The sequence below is a fragment of the Pseudophryne corroboree genome, chromosome 1, assembly GCF_028390025.1.
Source record: "Pseudophryne corroboree isolate aPseCor3 chromosome 1, aPseCor3.hap2, whole genome shotgun sequence".
NCBI classification, from domain to species: domain Eukaryota; kingdom Metazoa; phylum Chordata; class Amphibia; order Anura; family Myobatrachidae; genus Pseudophryne; species Pseudophryne corroboree.
In genome coordinates this window covers 626,836,994-626,852,320 of record NC_086444.1, presented here as the reverse complement: position 1 = coordinate 626,852,320, position 15,327 = coordinate 626,836,994, and the positions used below count along the sequence as shown (strand labels likewise).

The following is a 15,327-nucleotide window of genomic DNA, read 5'->3' as shown; positions in this document are numbered from 1 at the left end:
GACACAGAGGTAGGTAGAGCAGTGGCCTACTGTACCGTACTGCTATATATTATATACTGGTGGTCAGCAAAATTATGCACTGTACTCCTACTATATATACTGCGCACAACAACTAAAATGCACCACAGGTATGGATGGATAGTATACTTGACGACACAGAGGTAGGTAGAGCAGTGGCCTACTGTACCTTACTGCTATATATTATATACTGGTGGTCAGCAAAATTATGCACTGTACTCCTACTATATATACTGCGCACAACTAAAATGCACCACAGGTATGGATGGATAGTATACTTGACGACAGAGAGGTAGGTAGAGCAGTGGCCTACTGTACCATACTGCTATATATTATATACTGGTGGTCAGCAAAATTATGCACTGTACTCATACTATATATACTGTGCACAACTAAAATGCACCACAGGTATGGATGGATAGTATACTTGACGACACAGAGGTAGGTAGAGCAGTGGCCTACTGTACCGTACTGATATATATTATACTGGTGGTCAGCAAAATTCTGCACTGTACTCCTACTATATATACTGCGCACAACAACTAAAATGCACCACAGGTATGGATGGATAGTATACTGGACGACACAGAGGTAGGTAGAGCAGTGGACTACTGTACTGTACTGCTATATATTATATACTGGTGGTCAGCAAAATTATGCACTGTACTCCTACTATATATACTGCACACAACTAAAATGCACCACAGGTATGGATGGATAGTATACTTGACGACACAGAGGTAGGTAGAGGAGTGGCCTACTGTACCATACTGCTATATATTATATACTGGTGGTCAGCAAAATTATGCACTGTCCTCCTACTATATATACTGCGCACAACAACTAAAATGCACCACAGGTATGGATGGATAGTATACTTGACGACACAGAGGTAGGTAGAGCAGTGGCCTACTGTACCGTACTGCTATATATTATATACTGGTGGCCAGCAAGATTATGCACTGTACTCCTACTATATATACTGTGCACAACTAAAATGCACCACAGGTATGGATAGATAGTACACTTGATGACACAGAGGTAGGTAGAGCAGTGGACTACTGTACCGTACTGCTATATATTATATACTGGTGGTCAGCAAAATTATGCACTGTACTCCTACTATATATACTGTGCACAACTAAAATGCACCACAGGTATGGATGGATAGTATACTTGATGACACAGAGGTAGGTAGAGCAGTGGACTACTGTACCGTACTGCTATATATTATATACTGGTGGTCAGCAAAATTATGCACTGTACTCCTACTATATATACTGCACACAACTAAAATGCACCACAGGTATGGATGGTGTTATGATTCCCGTACTCCAGACCAGAGGAGATCGTATGGCTGAGGTCAGAGTACTGGGAAGATATGCTGGTTGTGGGAGCAGGAAAGCCTAGTAACCCCTGGCGCCCTAACTCCGTTGTCTCGCCCGTGTTATCAGAAATCCCCTGCGAGACTATGGTTGCTTGAGCCCATGGCAGCCGCGTTCGAAGGGCGGATTATGTCTGCCCAACCCCGATGCCCCCTCAGGTCTTAATGGGAGACAAAGGGAAATCCGAGACAGGGTGATAACAAGGGGCCCTCTGACTAAGCAACCAGGCCAGGGGTTACAAGCTAACTAACTAAATCAAAAGGTATGTGCGGACTAGCCGCCAGGGAAAAGGACAACCAAAGATCCACTGATCCGTTACTCCTATCCAGCACCGCTGGATACCAGAGTGGATCAGGGAGAGCGGAATCCTCCGCAAAAGCTCCAGGACACAAATATACTAAATAATAAACAGTAAGCGGACAAGCCGCAACACACGGCTGCGCCGTGACTCACGAACACCACAGGATGTTAAAGGTGCTCAGTCAGACTCCAGGAAAAGATGACAATTCTCTGAGTACAGGACCACTGAGGACAGGAACAACCGGCTTGAGCAGGACTGGATACTTTCTGCAACTGACATAGGCAAACAGGAAGCTGCCGACACCGACTTTCAGAACTGGAGGACAGGCAGAATCCACTGGAACTCAGGGTAGGACACGGGATCAGACACAGGGACTGACACAGGAATCCACACAGGGACTGACACAGGAATCCACACAGGGACTGACACAGGAATCCACACAGGGACTGACAGGAACCAGCTCAAACTTAAAGCAGACTGCAAACCAAGGAAATATCATCAGCATCTGCTAACTGCAGTGAGCCAGCATATATCAGAGAGGCCTAATTAATTATCTCTTGCAGCTGGCCTGCTGCACGACTAAGCTGACAAGATGCAATCAGCAGCCAGATGAGGCTGAACACATGGGAACAAGCTGCAATTGCACAGACTCACCAGCGGCAGCAGACAAGAGTAATCCAAAACAGAGCAATGAGAAATCCTGGCATGCAAGACAACTAAATAAACATAAAATAGGAATGAACCACTACCTGTGGTTCATAACAGTATCCCCTCCTTAAGGGTGAGCTCCGAGCACCCCATGACACCCACGGGGAACATAAACAGAAGTATAACATGAAATACAGAACAAAACTGCAAAACAGGAATGAGCCACAGCCGTGGCTCATAACAGATGGATAGTATACTTGACGACACAGAGGTAGGTAGAGCAGTGGCCTACTGTACCTTACTGCTATATATTATATACTGGTGGTCAGCAAAATTATGCACTGTACTCCTACTATATATACTGCGCACAACTAAAATGCACCACAGGTATGGATGGATAGTATACTTGACGACACAGAGGTAGTTAGAGCAGTGGCCTACTGTACCGTACTGCTATATATTATATAGTGGTGGTCAGCAAAATTCTGCACTGTCCTCCTACTATATATACTGCGCACAACAACTAAAATGCATCACAGGTATGGATGGATAGTATACTTGACCACACAGAGGTAGGTAGAGCAGTGGACTACTGTACCGTACTGATATAATACTGGTGGTCACTGGTCAGCAAAATTCTGCACTGTCCTCCTACTGTATACTACAATGCAGCACAGATATGGAGCGTTTTTCAGGCAGAGAACGTATAATACTGGTGGTCACTGGTCAGCAAAACTCTGCACTGTCCTCCTACTATATAATACTGGTGGTCCCCAGTCCCCACAATAAAGCACACTAAGCACAGATGTTTGCAGCACACTGAGCACAGATATGGAGAGTTTTTCAGGCAGAGAACGTAGATATTTTCAGCACACTGAGCACAGATATTTGCAAGCACACTGAGCACATATATTTGCAGCACACTGAGCACAGATATTTGCAGCACACTGAACACAACTGAGAGAACGCTGCACATCCTCTCCCTATCATCTCCAATGCACGAGTGAAAATGGCGGTGACGCGCGGCTCCTTATATAGAATACGAATCTTGTGAGAATACGACAGCGGGATGATGACGTTCGGGCGCGCTCGGGTTAACCGAGCAAGGCGGGAGGATCCAAATCTGCCCCGGAACCGTGTAAAATGGGTGAAGTTCGGGGGGGTTCGGATCCCGAGGAACCGAACCCGCTCATCTCTAATTTTTCTAGGGCTTCTTTCCTTTGACATCTGGATCCACTCTACCTTATTCTTCCCTTCAGCAAGTCTTCTTGGAAGAACCTAGAGGTTGTGCTGCTCTCTTTACAGATGTCTAATATAGACAAAGGGTACATGTGGGCATTATATACAGGTTCAGCAGTATACAGTATACTGCTGGAAATTTGGTGAGTTTTGATCAGAGATGTGCAGAAAAGGTAGGCGCTCACCTGCCATAGACATTTTATTTCAGAGTGTTAACTAAAAAAATGATTGGAATAATAAAGTAGATATTTCTAATATATTCTTTGAATTATTCATATACCTTAAATAGTAAAAACTCTAGCACAAACGTTAGCATGACAGACAAGGCTCTGCCTCACCTTTCTCACCTCACCGCACGTCACTGACATTGAAAGTCTTTCCAAGAAAAAACAAAGTAAGTAATGACCTGTTTCACATGGCTGGGAAGCTCTTTTTGGCAAACAGTCATAGAAAAAAAACATGTGCACCAAGCTTTTATTATCATTACTATTACCTTTATTACATGTATCGGTATTTTCCTTAATAAATTCACTTCACAAATCCTATAGAATAGAGTCCCTTTAGATGGCCTTTAAAGAGAATTAATCCGCAAAACACCCCCCAAAAATATATTAAAATTGAGAATACTTTTATATTGTAAACATTGAAATTACTATTTTAGTTTTATTTATGTTTTGTTAAGAAACAATAACAACCCGTAATTATGAAAACCACCCTTTTACAGTCTCCTCTTGTATATTTATTTAGTTTTGAATAAATAGAGCTATACGTAAAGATGTGCAGGGGCTATGTACTAAGGCGAATGGTTCCATTTAACTATCAGTTTTGCTACTCAACCTGTAACATGTAAAGCAAAAGAATAGAAATCTTACATTGAGTAGAGCTATCCTATAATCTAGTTATAGTAATGTAGCTCTTTTAAAAATAAATGATAATATAATGAATTGCAATTAAAGCATCACAAGTGTATGAGAATAATGATGGTAGAATTAGTTGTTTGACAACTGTGTATGCAATCTTGTTGTGTACGGCACTGCAATAACTTGCCATATTATCAGCGAGTGAATTTATGTATATTTTATTTTACATATTTATGCTATTATTAGTCATACCAACCGAATCGTTATGTAACCAGACACATACTAGATGGCAAACCATAGACATGTACACCGTAACATACAGGCTGTATGTTAATGGCTGTTTGTGTGTAATTCCGTATTGTTTGTCAGGTGTTGTAGAATCCCTTACAGCGGACCCTGCCATCATATTAATCGTAGTGGGAACACTCATGAGTGTCATAACCTTTCTCGGATGTATGGGAGCCTTGAGAGACTTGCTCTTACTGCTTAAAATTGTAAGTAGGATCTCTATCTCATTTAAAAAGACAGCTTACAAGCTATAATACTGGTGGTATTGTATACATGATAAACTCATCAAGGTGTTTTCTAACATTAACCTGACTTGCTAGAGGACAAATGATGGACGTTTACAACAATAACTCTCTTTTGGGTGAAGGTACACAACCTCCTGAATTCCTAAATACCCCCAGATCTTTATCCTAGGTTATTAACCACCCCCTTCTCCATCACTAGACCTATCCATTAGTATCCTTGCATATAATTTTCCTCCCACGTTCTGGCTGCAGTAAAATCAGTGGTAGCAGATTGTATAAACCTCAGCCGTTTGTGTACTAAAAAAAAAAAAAAATGAACGGAAAAAAAGACATATTATATACAGTATATGACAATGAACTTTTAATTACACACCATATACAAAATTGCCTTATTCCTCCTCCTGTGATTGCCTTTCTCTACTTTGTAGAACCAGTCCTCCCTCACTCATACCTATAAATCATTAATGACATTAATTATGTGTGTTATTTTCTAAACAAATCAGCCCCTTTGACCATGTTTGGCTTTCTATTTTAAATGTTTTCTTTTGTACTCATTGTACTATAATTGTCTATTGTGAATAAAAAGTTGAAAGAAAAAAATGTGAATAGGTGCTACAGATAATCAAATGTAGAAGATTTGCTACAAAATACAGCCACACAATTACCTGCAGTATGTATTTTGCACTGTTGAGAGAAGTCAGAAACAAGTAGCAGGGGCAACACAGGGTTTCTGGAGGGGGGTTTCCAAATTTTTTGATTTTAGAGCAATTGTTGCCAGTCCATGAAGGATGTATAATTAGCATGTAACAAGCTATAGTCTGCATCAAACTATTTATCTTATACAGTATTTCATCTGAATGAATAGCCCAGTGATCATGGCAAGCCACTTACCAGATTCTCTGTATGATGCGATAACTGAGCACTCAGATCCACAGACAGACACACATACACACAAACTTTGCTGCCACTGGGCATGTGTAGTAGCTCCATTCTGACCTTTATACTGCATGTAGTGGCTACTGGCCAGGCTGTGGGGAAGGGGGATTCCAGGTAACTGGAACAAACCCCTCTCCCCACCTGAATTTGCCTATGAGGAGGCTAGGAACAGTATAGAAACATAGAATTTGACGGCAGATAAGAATCACTTGGCCCATCTAGTCTGCCCCTTTTTTATCCTTTAGGTAATCTCAACCCTTTTTGAACCTTAATTCTTTGTAAGGATATTCATGTGCCTATCCCAAGCATGTTTAATTTGCTCTACAGTCTTAGCCTCTACCACCTCTGATGGGAGGCTATTCCACTTGTCCACTACGCTTTCTGTGAAGTAAGTTTTCCTATAGGTCAGAAAACCTACATCCAGAGCCAGAAAAACCATAAGAACAGTCCGGAAATCAGGGACAGACAGAAAACACCTGGATAGAGACTGTGGTAAAACATAATAATAAATTAGGTGCTATCAACTAATAATGGGGTAGTTGACTGTTAATGCACCTGTCTAGCAGAATGGGCCTATATAGCAAACATCCACAAAAAGACAAAAAAAAAGAAAAAGAAAAAAGAAAAATAGGGCAGCTGACCAGTGGTCAGGTCTTTAGCACTACAGGCTGTCATTTAGTGGTAATTTACCAAATAGACATGGTCCCGGGCTTCCAAGTACAGATTCACCAAAAATGTAAATGTAAGAAATATTGAAAAGCAAAAATTATTTGAATATAGTTTTAGGGGGAAAAATGCTGTACTTGAAAGATAAAGCATTTTTGTTGATGCCACATCTGCTATTGCCATCCTGAGATGCTATTCGCATATGAAGTTAGCTGGCATTACAGGTACTACAACCATACTTATATGCAGTAACTAACTTCCCCATTGGGAAAAGTACTGGGAATTGATAAATAGGAAACTCTCTAAATCAAACTGAAACAGCTGAGCTGTTTTAGCTAGTTTTAGGGATCTTCGTTTGATAAATAGACCTCCAAGTCTGGTCTGGTACAAATGTAAATCAACTTTATTGCACATTGTTGGCTTAACTTGCTACTCATGTTTGTAAGTAAAGCAAAAAAGCAAGCAACTGGGCAAAACCATGTTGCTCTGCAGGTGAGGCAGATGTAACTTGTGTAGAGAGATTTTTAGGGGGAGATGTACTAAGCATTGAAAAGAGTGAAGAAGTTGCCCACAGCAGCCCATCGACTCCTCTGTATAATTTTATAGTATGCAAATTATAAATGTTACTTCAATGCTGATTGGTTGCTGTGGCAAATGGGACATTCATTTGCATCCAGTGATAGACAACTTGTATGTAATGTCTACGTGTATATTGTAATGGAGTCTGTGACACAACATGGTTGCCAGCCTGTCCTCTAAGTGAACTCATAGCTACTGTACATAGATATGGGAGTAGAGGACACTGATGTATAGTGGGGAGTCAGAGGTTAGTTTATGGCCCTTACCTTATCTAAGAAGCTATAAACTATAGTTAGGAGGAACATCACAGGTCAAGAAACCTGACCTCTTGAAACTTAAAAGAAAGCCAGCTGGAAGAAGTAACTCTGGTTTCTCACTGCCCAGGTACACAGCATTGAGAGAGTTAAGGAAATGGTGGGGGCTGCAGCTGTGAGGGGGTTATATCTGTCCCTCTCACCCACACTGGGTTGTTCCTTCCTGAGGGAACAGCCAAGAGCTGGGGATGCACCATATATCTTACATTGTTAAATCCCTCCACACAGAAAGTTTACCTACTGTTGAGTAAGTTAGGTTTTCTGAAATGATTCTCCCTTTTATTTTATTTGAAATTGTATCCTAATCGGTGTGTACTTTTAAATATTTCTCATAATCTTTGTAACTCTTTTTTGTAACTGAAGCTCTGAAGATATTCTTGAGATTAAACATCTAATTTTTAGTTCTGGTCTGTGTTCTTATGCCCAAAGGCCTCATGGTCCATGCTATCATTTTGTAATGTATTAATAATTGTGTGTGTAGGCCGAAGCGAAGACAGCCTTGAGTTTAGTCACTAAAATCTTCTTGCTGGTGGCAGTTTCGGGTTTAAAGTAATCCAGTAGTCACGCACGGCGATTCTCGGATTAGTGTATCTGGAGAATCGGGCAGTAGTCGTTACAGTTTCCATGGGCAAGTTCTCCACTGGCTCACTTCTCCACTCTTTTCACCGCTTAGTACATCTCCCCCCTAGATTTGGGTGTTGAAACTGAAATCTTAGTTGCAGTGTAAAAATAAAGCTGTCTAACATCTGTGGCCTACATTCAGAAGCAGCCAGTATTTACCCTGCACTCAAAAAATATACTGTAAATGTAATTGCTCCCCTTCTATTGCAGCATTGGGGATGATTCAGTAAGGATCACATATGCAATCCTTACTGCATCTCCCTGATGGTCGGCGTAGGACCTGTTCTGCGCATGTGCAGAATGGGTCCTGCGTTCTCGGCGCAGGAATGCGTACGCCACTGCCTGATTGACAGGCAGAGCCATTCAGAGGGAGGGGCGGCTGGGGTTTAGGAGAGTGGACCAGTTTCCAGTAGTGGAGAGGCCAAGGGCTGCGTCGTAAAGACAGATAGTCGTGATGTTTATCTGAGATGCAATTGCACCGCAAATGCAGGGAGGAGGTGGTATGCACCGCCTCCCTGCATTTGCATTTCTAAAGACTGCAAGTTCAAAGCTGCTGCGAGCAGCTTTGCATTTGCATTCCTTAGTGAATTAGGCCCCTTGTTTGTTCCAGAAACAGTTACTTGCTTTTTTTGTTTGCTTTACTTGCAAACATGAATCAGGCTCAGAGTCTGCACTGCAAAAGTATAGATGGTACAGACAGACCCCTGCTGAAGAAAACCAGCCAGACTCTTAACATGACTGTAAAAACCATAAGATGATGTTGTCTGGTTACCCCCATATGTTTCATAGTTTAGAGGGACTGGATTGACTATATGCCTACCAGTGTCCTCTCCAGCTAATTTAGTAGTTCTTTTTTATTTTGGCCAGTTACCCACTGGTGTTAAATGTATTAGTAGTGTTTTAGAAAGTCAGGATAAGCTTGGTAATGGGTGTGATGATGGAACCTGTTGATTCCAATTACACCATACCCACTTCTGTTTGAGCCTGTAGTCAGGACTTGATGTGGCAGAGTAGCAATGCTTGTATTTAATGTATTGACCGATTTCCGGTAGGAGACCACTCCATAAATGTCAAATCAACTGCTCCCTACAGGTACCCTTCAGTGAAACACTGTAACCTGAGGGGTACATTGTGTGTTAGACACCATGGCTGGGATGTAATGAAGTCCGAGTTCAGCAGCTGTGTAGGATGCCGGACAAACTCTGATGTTTTTTAAAGGGGTAATCATTTACAAAGCTTAACCTTATAAATGACTGTCCCTTTACAAAAACATCCGAGTTTGGCTGGCATCCCACACGGGCGCTGAACTTGGACTTGCCACCCCATGTTTTAAATGGATCATGTATGTCATGCAGTGTTACTGACATTTTGTTACTGCCAGTAGGAAACTGGCCTTACTGTGTATCCATATATGTTTCTCATTTATGTTATTATTTATGCTACTTTGGTGTATTTGGAAAATTCTACATTCAATCTTTAAGAAAGGAAACTTGTAAAAACTCAGTTTTAATTAAACATTTGTTGATCAAAACTCATTTGGCTGTCTTTTCATTTTGCAGTTTGCCAGCATGTTAGTCCTAGTTATGTTTCTTCAGTTTGTGGCAGCTGTTCTTGGTTTTATTTTCTCTGGAATGGTAAGTACTTCAGAATTGTAATGCAACATACTGTACATCTGCACGTATGAAAAGAACTAATAGTGAATTGTATAAAGAGGCACATTCACAATTCCTTGTTAAGTCTCAGTGGTTCTCACTTTACTAAATCTTTATTCTAAAGCTAGTATTATGACTTGCCTGCACAGTCTATCTAGGACCGCACATCGGGATCGCAAGCGCCATAACACCTTGCAATTTGCACTAACTTTTCTAGCGATTTTGACTATATAGTCAAAATCGAAAGAAAAAATCTCACCGTGTGTACACACCTTTACATTGGATGAATTGTTAACGCTCCTTGTACTTGCAGGTTTTAGAAAAAGCCACTTCTGTAATGTCGCGGGCGATTATTCATTATCGAGAAGATTTGGATTTGCAAAACTTTATTGATTTTATACAGAAAAAGGTGAGATGATGTAATAAAGACAATAAAACTGTAAAAAGCACTAAGGCCCTCATTCCGAGTTGTTCGCTCGCTAGCTGCTTTTAGCAGCATTGCAAACGGTAGGCCGCCGCCCTCTGGGAGTGTATCTTAGCTTAGCAGAATAGCAAACGAAAGATTAGCAGAACTGCTACTAAATATTTTCTTGGAGTTTCTGAGTAGCTCCAGACCTACTCCTAGATTGCGATCAGCTCGGTCCATTTAGTTCCTGGTTTGACGTCACAAACACGCCCTGCGTTCAGCCAGCCACTCCCCCGTTTCTCCAGACACTCCCGCATTTTTCCCTGACACGCCTGCGTTTTTTAGCACACTCCCGGAAAACGCTCAGTTACCACCCAGTAACGCCCCTTTCCTGTCAATCATTCACCGTTCAGCAGTGCGAATGAAAAGCACCGCAGGAACACCAGCAAATCTACTAAGTTTTGTGTAAAATAACTTAGCGCATGCGCTCTGCGTACCATGCGCATTTAGCAACAAATCGCAGCATAGCGAAAATCGTCAACGAGCGAACAACTCGGAATGACCACCTAAATACAGTACACTTACTTATTATCTGCAGCATAATTATGTATTGCCAGTTCCCTTTTGCATGGAAGTGATTACATTTTAACTGCACATCAACATACTCCCACTACACAAAAACATGGCCCCTTGCACAAAAACATGTACTATTGCACACCAACAGCCCCCGCTGAACACCAAAATGCTACCCTGCACACCAACATGCTCATCCAGCGCACCCATTTGCCTCCTTGAACAGCGACATGCTCTCTGCACACCAACAGTACGAATGGTGTAATGGTTAGCATAACTGCCTCACAGCACTGAGGTCATGGGTTTGATTCCCACCATGGCCCTTACCGTGTTTGCATATTCTCTCCATACTTTCGTGGGTTAAGCCAGGTACTCCGGTTTCCTCCCACAATCCAAAAATATACTGGTAGGTTAATTGGATCCCAACAAAAAAATTACCCTAATGTGTAAGTGTGTGTAAGACTAGATGGACCACGTGGTTCTTATGTGACGTTAAAATATATGTTGTCATGCTTTTCTGGCAAACACCAGAAACAATTGAATCGCACCTTTATAGTCTAAAAATATTGTGAATTATGAAAATATAATCCATCATTTTGTGTAGCTTGGACAGACTTTTCAGAGTGATCGCATTTACACACTAAATCACATCTATTAGGCACAGATAGTGATGAGGGAATCCTTTACAGAAAGGACTAGCTCTGGCCAATAATATGTGTCTGCCTCACAAGTTTAATTGTTATCAGCATGGTGCACACCAAAACCGCAATATACGAGGGGGACCATTCCTGCTAGATGTTTTTTCAAGGAATAAATATAAAAATACCTTTTTCAAGAAGCTCCAGCCAATCATTGGACCCTTCACTGCAATTGCCGGCCTCATGGGTCCTGCCTGAGGTACATTTAAGGGACCTGTGGGTTGGTCTGATGCCATAAAGAGGTCTAAGGTGCTTTTAATAGGTCTGTGGGGAGGTCAAAATGTTTGGTTACACTGTTTTTTCATTACATCTCTTTAACTTTAGATTTTACATCAAACCTTACATTATGATGAGACCCAAAAACATTGAGGTAGGACCCATAGGCATATATATAATGGGTGCAGGGCATGCATTACACAAGGAACCCTTGGCCCACATTATACTTACCTTGTCAGCCAGCAAGCGGGTCCCTTGTCCTCCTCTGAGGCGCCATCCTCCCAGTGACATCTTTAGGAAGATGGTGCCTCAAAGTGAAAGCAAAGGTTCTAGCACTGTGTCAGAGCCTTTGATGTCTTGTGTGCACTCCCGAATATCACTGGGAAGATGGAGGTGCGGAGGATGAGGGACCTGCTTGCAATCTCTAAATCTGGTACTGTTCAGATTTATATAGTAAGACTGGCTTTGATTTTGGCCAAAATGAGGTGCAGGCACTCAGAAATATAGCACATCGCATCAGATAATTAGCTTCAAGGTCATGAAGTACCACTTAAACAGCAGCTTGCTCATTTTTTTTCTGTCTTAAGGCTCAGCGTCTCTGTTTATGTAGAATGTATGTTGCAGCTATGTTCTTGCATACCAATGGTGACAGCAATTCATCACTTTTACTAGGAAGTGTATGAGAGAATTCTTACCACACAGATACATGTACCCCATACTCTTCTGACTATCTGCTGACACCTGACTGATAACGAGCTCCAGCAGTGACTTAGGCTCTCATTCCGACATGGTCGCACGCAGGCGGATTTTTTCACTGCTGCGACCAGGTAATCGCCACCTACAGGGGAGGGGGTAAACACTGTGCAGGGGAGCGATCGCTTGTGCCTAGAGCTGCACAAACAAAAGTTTGTGCAGTCTCTGCACAGCTCAGGACTTACTCAGCCACTGTGACGATCCGGCCTGGAGGTGACGTCAGAATCCCTCCCTGGAAATGGCTGGGTACGCCTGCATTTGGCCGGACACTCCCAAGAAACGGTGAGTTGAAACCCCCAGCCGGCCTCTTCCTGTCAATCTTCTTGCGCTTGCCACTGCGAATGCTTTCTTCGTTCTTTTCGTCGCTGCCCGGCACATGCGCTGTTGAGACCCGATTGCACGGCTGCAAAAAACTGCAGCATGCAATCGGGTCAGAATGACCCACTCAGTGTCTATACTTCACAAAAGCCTTCCAAGTCTATATAAAGCATATTAATTAATACACTACAGCCTTGCTTTGTCCATTATGTGATTTGTCTCACTCTACAGCTACCAGTTTCCATGTTGGTTTGTATTGTGAAGCAATTCTTGTTATTTTATCCTGGTCCTATAACCTTCGACCTTTTCTATTCAGTTATCATAATGTAGACTGTATGCCTATGCAGTGGTCTCATACATTCTATATAATAAAAGGCTAAGTTGCTCCTCACCTCTGTAATGTGCGCTGATGGCCACTAGAAGCCGCCAGACGGACCAAATGAAAGTGAAAGTGATCATGCAGGGAGATGTTATAGCCTGCTACTAACTAATTACAAATATTGATGTGACTGTTTCACACTTGCTGAATATGGAGAGAGGGTGCCGGGGGGAGAGACAGAGAGACAGACAGAGAGTGGGGGTAGGGGTAGGTTTTTGGTGTGGCTGTTGCCATTTTTTACAACCTTTCATATTCAAAATTGACTTGATTTTCTATTATTTTGTTTGATTTCCATTTACGGTTAAATGAATCTATATGTATAAAAGGCTAACACTGCTCCTCACCTCTGTATTGCTGCCGCCGGCCACTGGAGGGAGCACGATGGAGTGCTGTTTGGGACAAACACACACACTTTCCACACTGCACGCACCACCATGTACTGCCCCTATATACACATGTACCCCCTCATATTGTGCCCCCTATATACAGGGCACCTCCCTCCTCCATATACTGCTTCCACCATATACTGCATATTCTGAATCTCCTCCTCCATATACTATGCTGCAACCCCAGGATACTTGCCACCAGACTGTCCGGCAGCGCTCAGAGCCACACGTGTGGCCACTTACTGGTGTGAGGAAAAGGTGAATCAGTCCGGCAGGAAGGGGTGAGACCCTGTGTGGGATGAGTAGTGCGGTGGAGGTGGAGTGGTCGATGCTGGGGCTGCAGATGATGCAGGTGAGGAGGAGGTAGATAATCAGCTCAGCTGCTTTACATATACTGCGCGCCGGCAGAGGAGCTGGGTCCTGTGCTCGCCCCCCCACACACTGCACAGGCCCTCCCACACACTGCACAGGCCATGCTGGTGGTCACTGGTGTACTCTTCTCCCAGACTGGCAAGGAGCTGTGCGGGGACTGGTGAGCTAACATGTGCCAGTACTGGGGTATAGTGCAACATCATTATGGTGTGCCCATTACATAAATACAACATCTAAATATAGTATACAACATCTAAATATAGAAAAGGCTAATGCTACATCCTCAGCATGATAGAACCCCGGTTCCCAGCAGCAGGAATTCCAGAATCCTGCCAACTCCTGTGTGAGTAGCGACCCCCCTCTCCTCCTCCCTATAATCTGACCCTGGTGTCCGTCATTTTGACGGGCTTTTAACTAGTTCTACCATCATGCTGTTTGTCCAAGTCTATCATGTTGATAGTCCATTCTGTTATTTGTGTAGGGCTTTGGGGGACCCGGGGTACATAAAACTGGGGACCCCTAAAGAGCATCATTTGGACTTGGGGATCTGGTTCTTGAGTGCAAGCCTTTGGTGTGTACATGAAAAGGGGATATGGTCACACATCACACGCGGTTTCATGTCACACTTGGGATGTGTAAATCGCTTCCCCAGCCTTGCACATCAGGTGAGAGAGTTTCTTCCCTACATTTACCCCCTGAAAGGCAAGACAATCCTGCCAAAATTGGGGTGGGGTTAGGACAGTATGCATTCATCACATACTGTACATACATTCACATACATACATACAGTTACATACATACTGACATACTTCTACACACACAGTCAAGCAGTAATACACACACACATATACACAGTCACACATACATAAATACAGTCACATGCACATATACATAAAGTCAGTGTCAGACTGGGACATGTGGGGCCCACCGGGGAAATGCAGTGGTAGGGGCCCATGTTAGGGGTGTGGCCAGTCTGCAGAGGGGGTGTGGCCTGCCAGCTCATTGGCTTGACTAACCATTAGAGAGTGCAACTTTTGGGCCCCTTCATAAAAATATACAGTAAATTCAGATGCTGCATGCATGATAATGTACCAGATTAATAACAGATTGATAACAGCAACGCACAGTAGAAAATACACCATAGTCCAGTATAATATAACATATGTATAATGTATAAATCAAGTGCACAGTCTGGAACCTGATCCTTAGAGGAGGAGGTGGGCCCCCAGGCGGTGGGGCCCACTGGTGGTTTCCCCTGCACCCCTGTGGGCCCAGTCCATGCCTGCATAAAGTCACACACTTAAACACATACATACCTACAGTCTGGGCCGGATCAAGGGTGTAGTGGCCCCCACCAATAAAATTGACTCTACACCCCACTGCTTTCAATGCTTTTCCACTTAGGAGAGCAGGAGAGATAGTGAGGGGAGTGAGAGACAAAGAGGGTCTCAGGGAGTAAGAGAGAGAGAGAGAG

The 15,327-nt window shown here is 42.9% G+C and overlaps 1 protein-coding gene across 1 annotated transcript in view; it reads left to right on the top strand.

Annotated features, from left to right (window-relative positions):
* LOC134928576 (tetraspanin-33-like) overlaps positions 1-15,327 on the top strand; it is an 81,503-nt gene that overhangs the window by 17,307 nt on the left and 48,869 nt on the right. Inside the window, exons 3-5 of the mRNA XM_063924511.1 lie at positions 4,821-4,945; positions 9,660-9,734; positions 10,066-10,161. Of these exons, the coding sequence (XP_063780581.1) occupies positions 4,821-4,945; positions 9,660-9,734; positions 10,066-10,161 (296 nt within the window). The remainder of the gene's footprint in view (positions 1-4,820; positions 4,946-9,659; positions 9,735-10,065; positions 10,162-15,327) is intronic.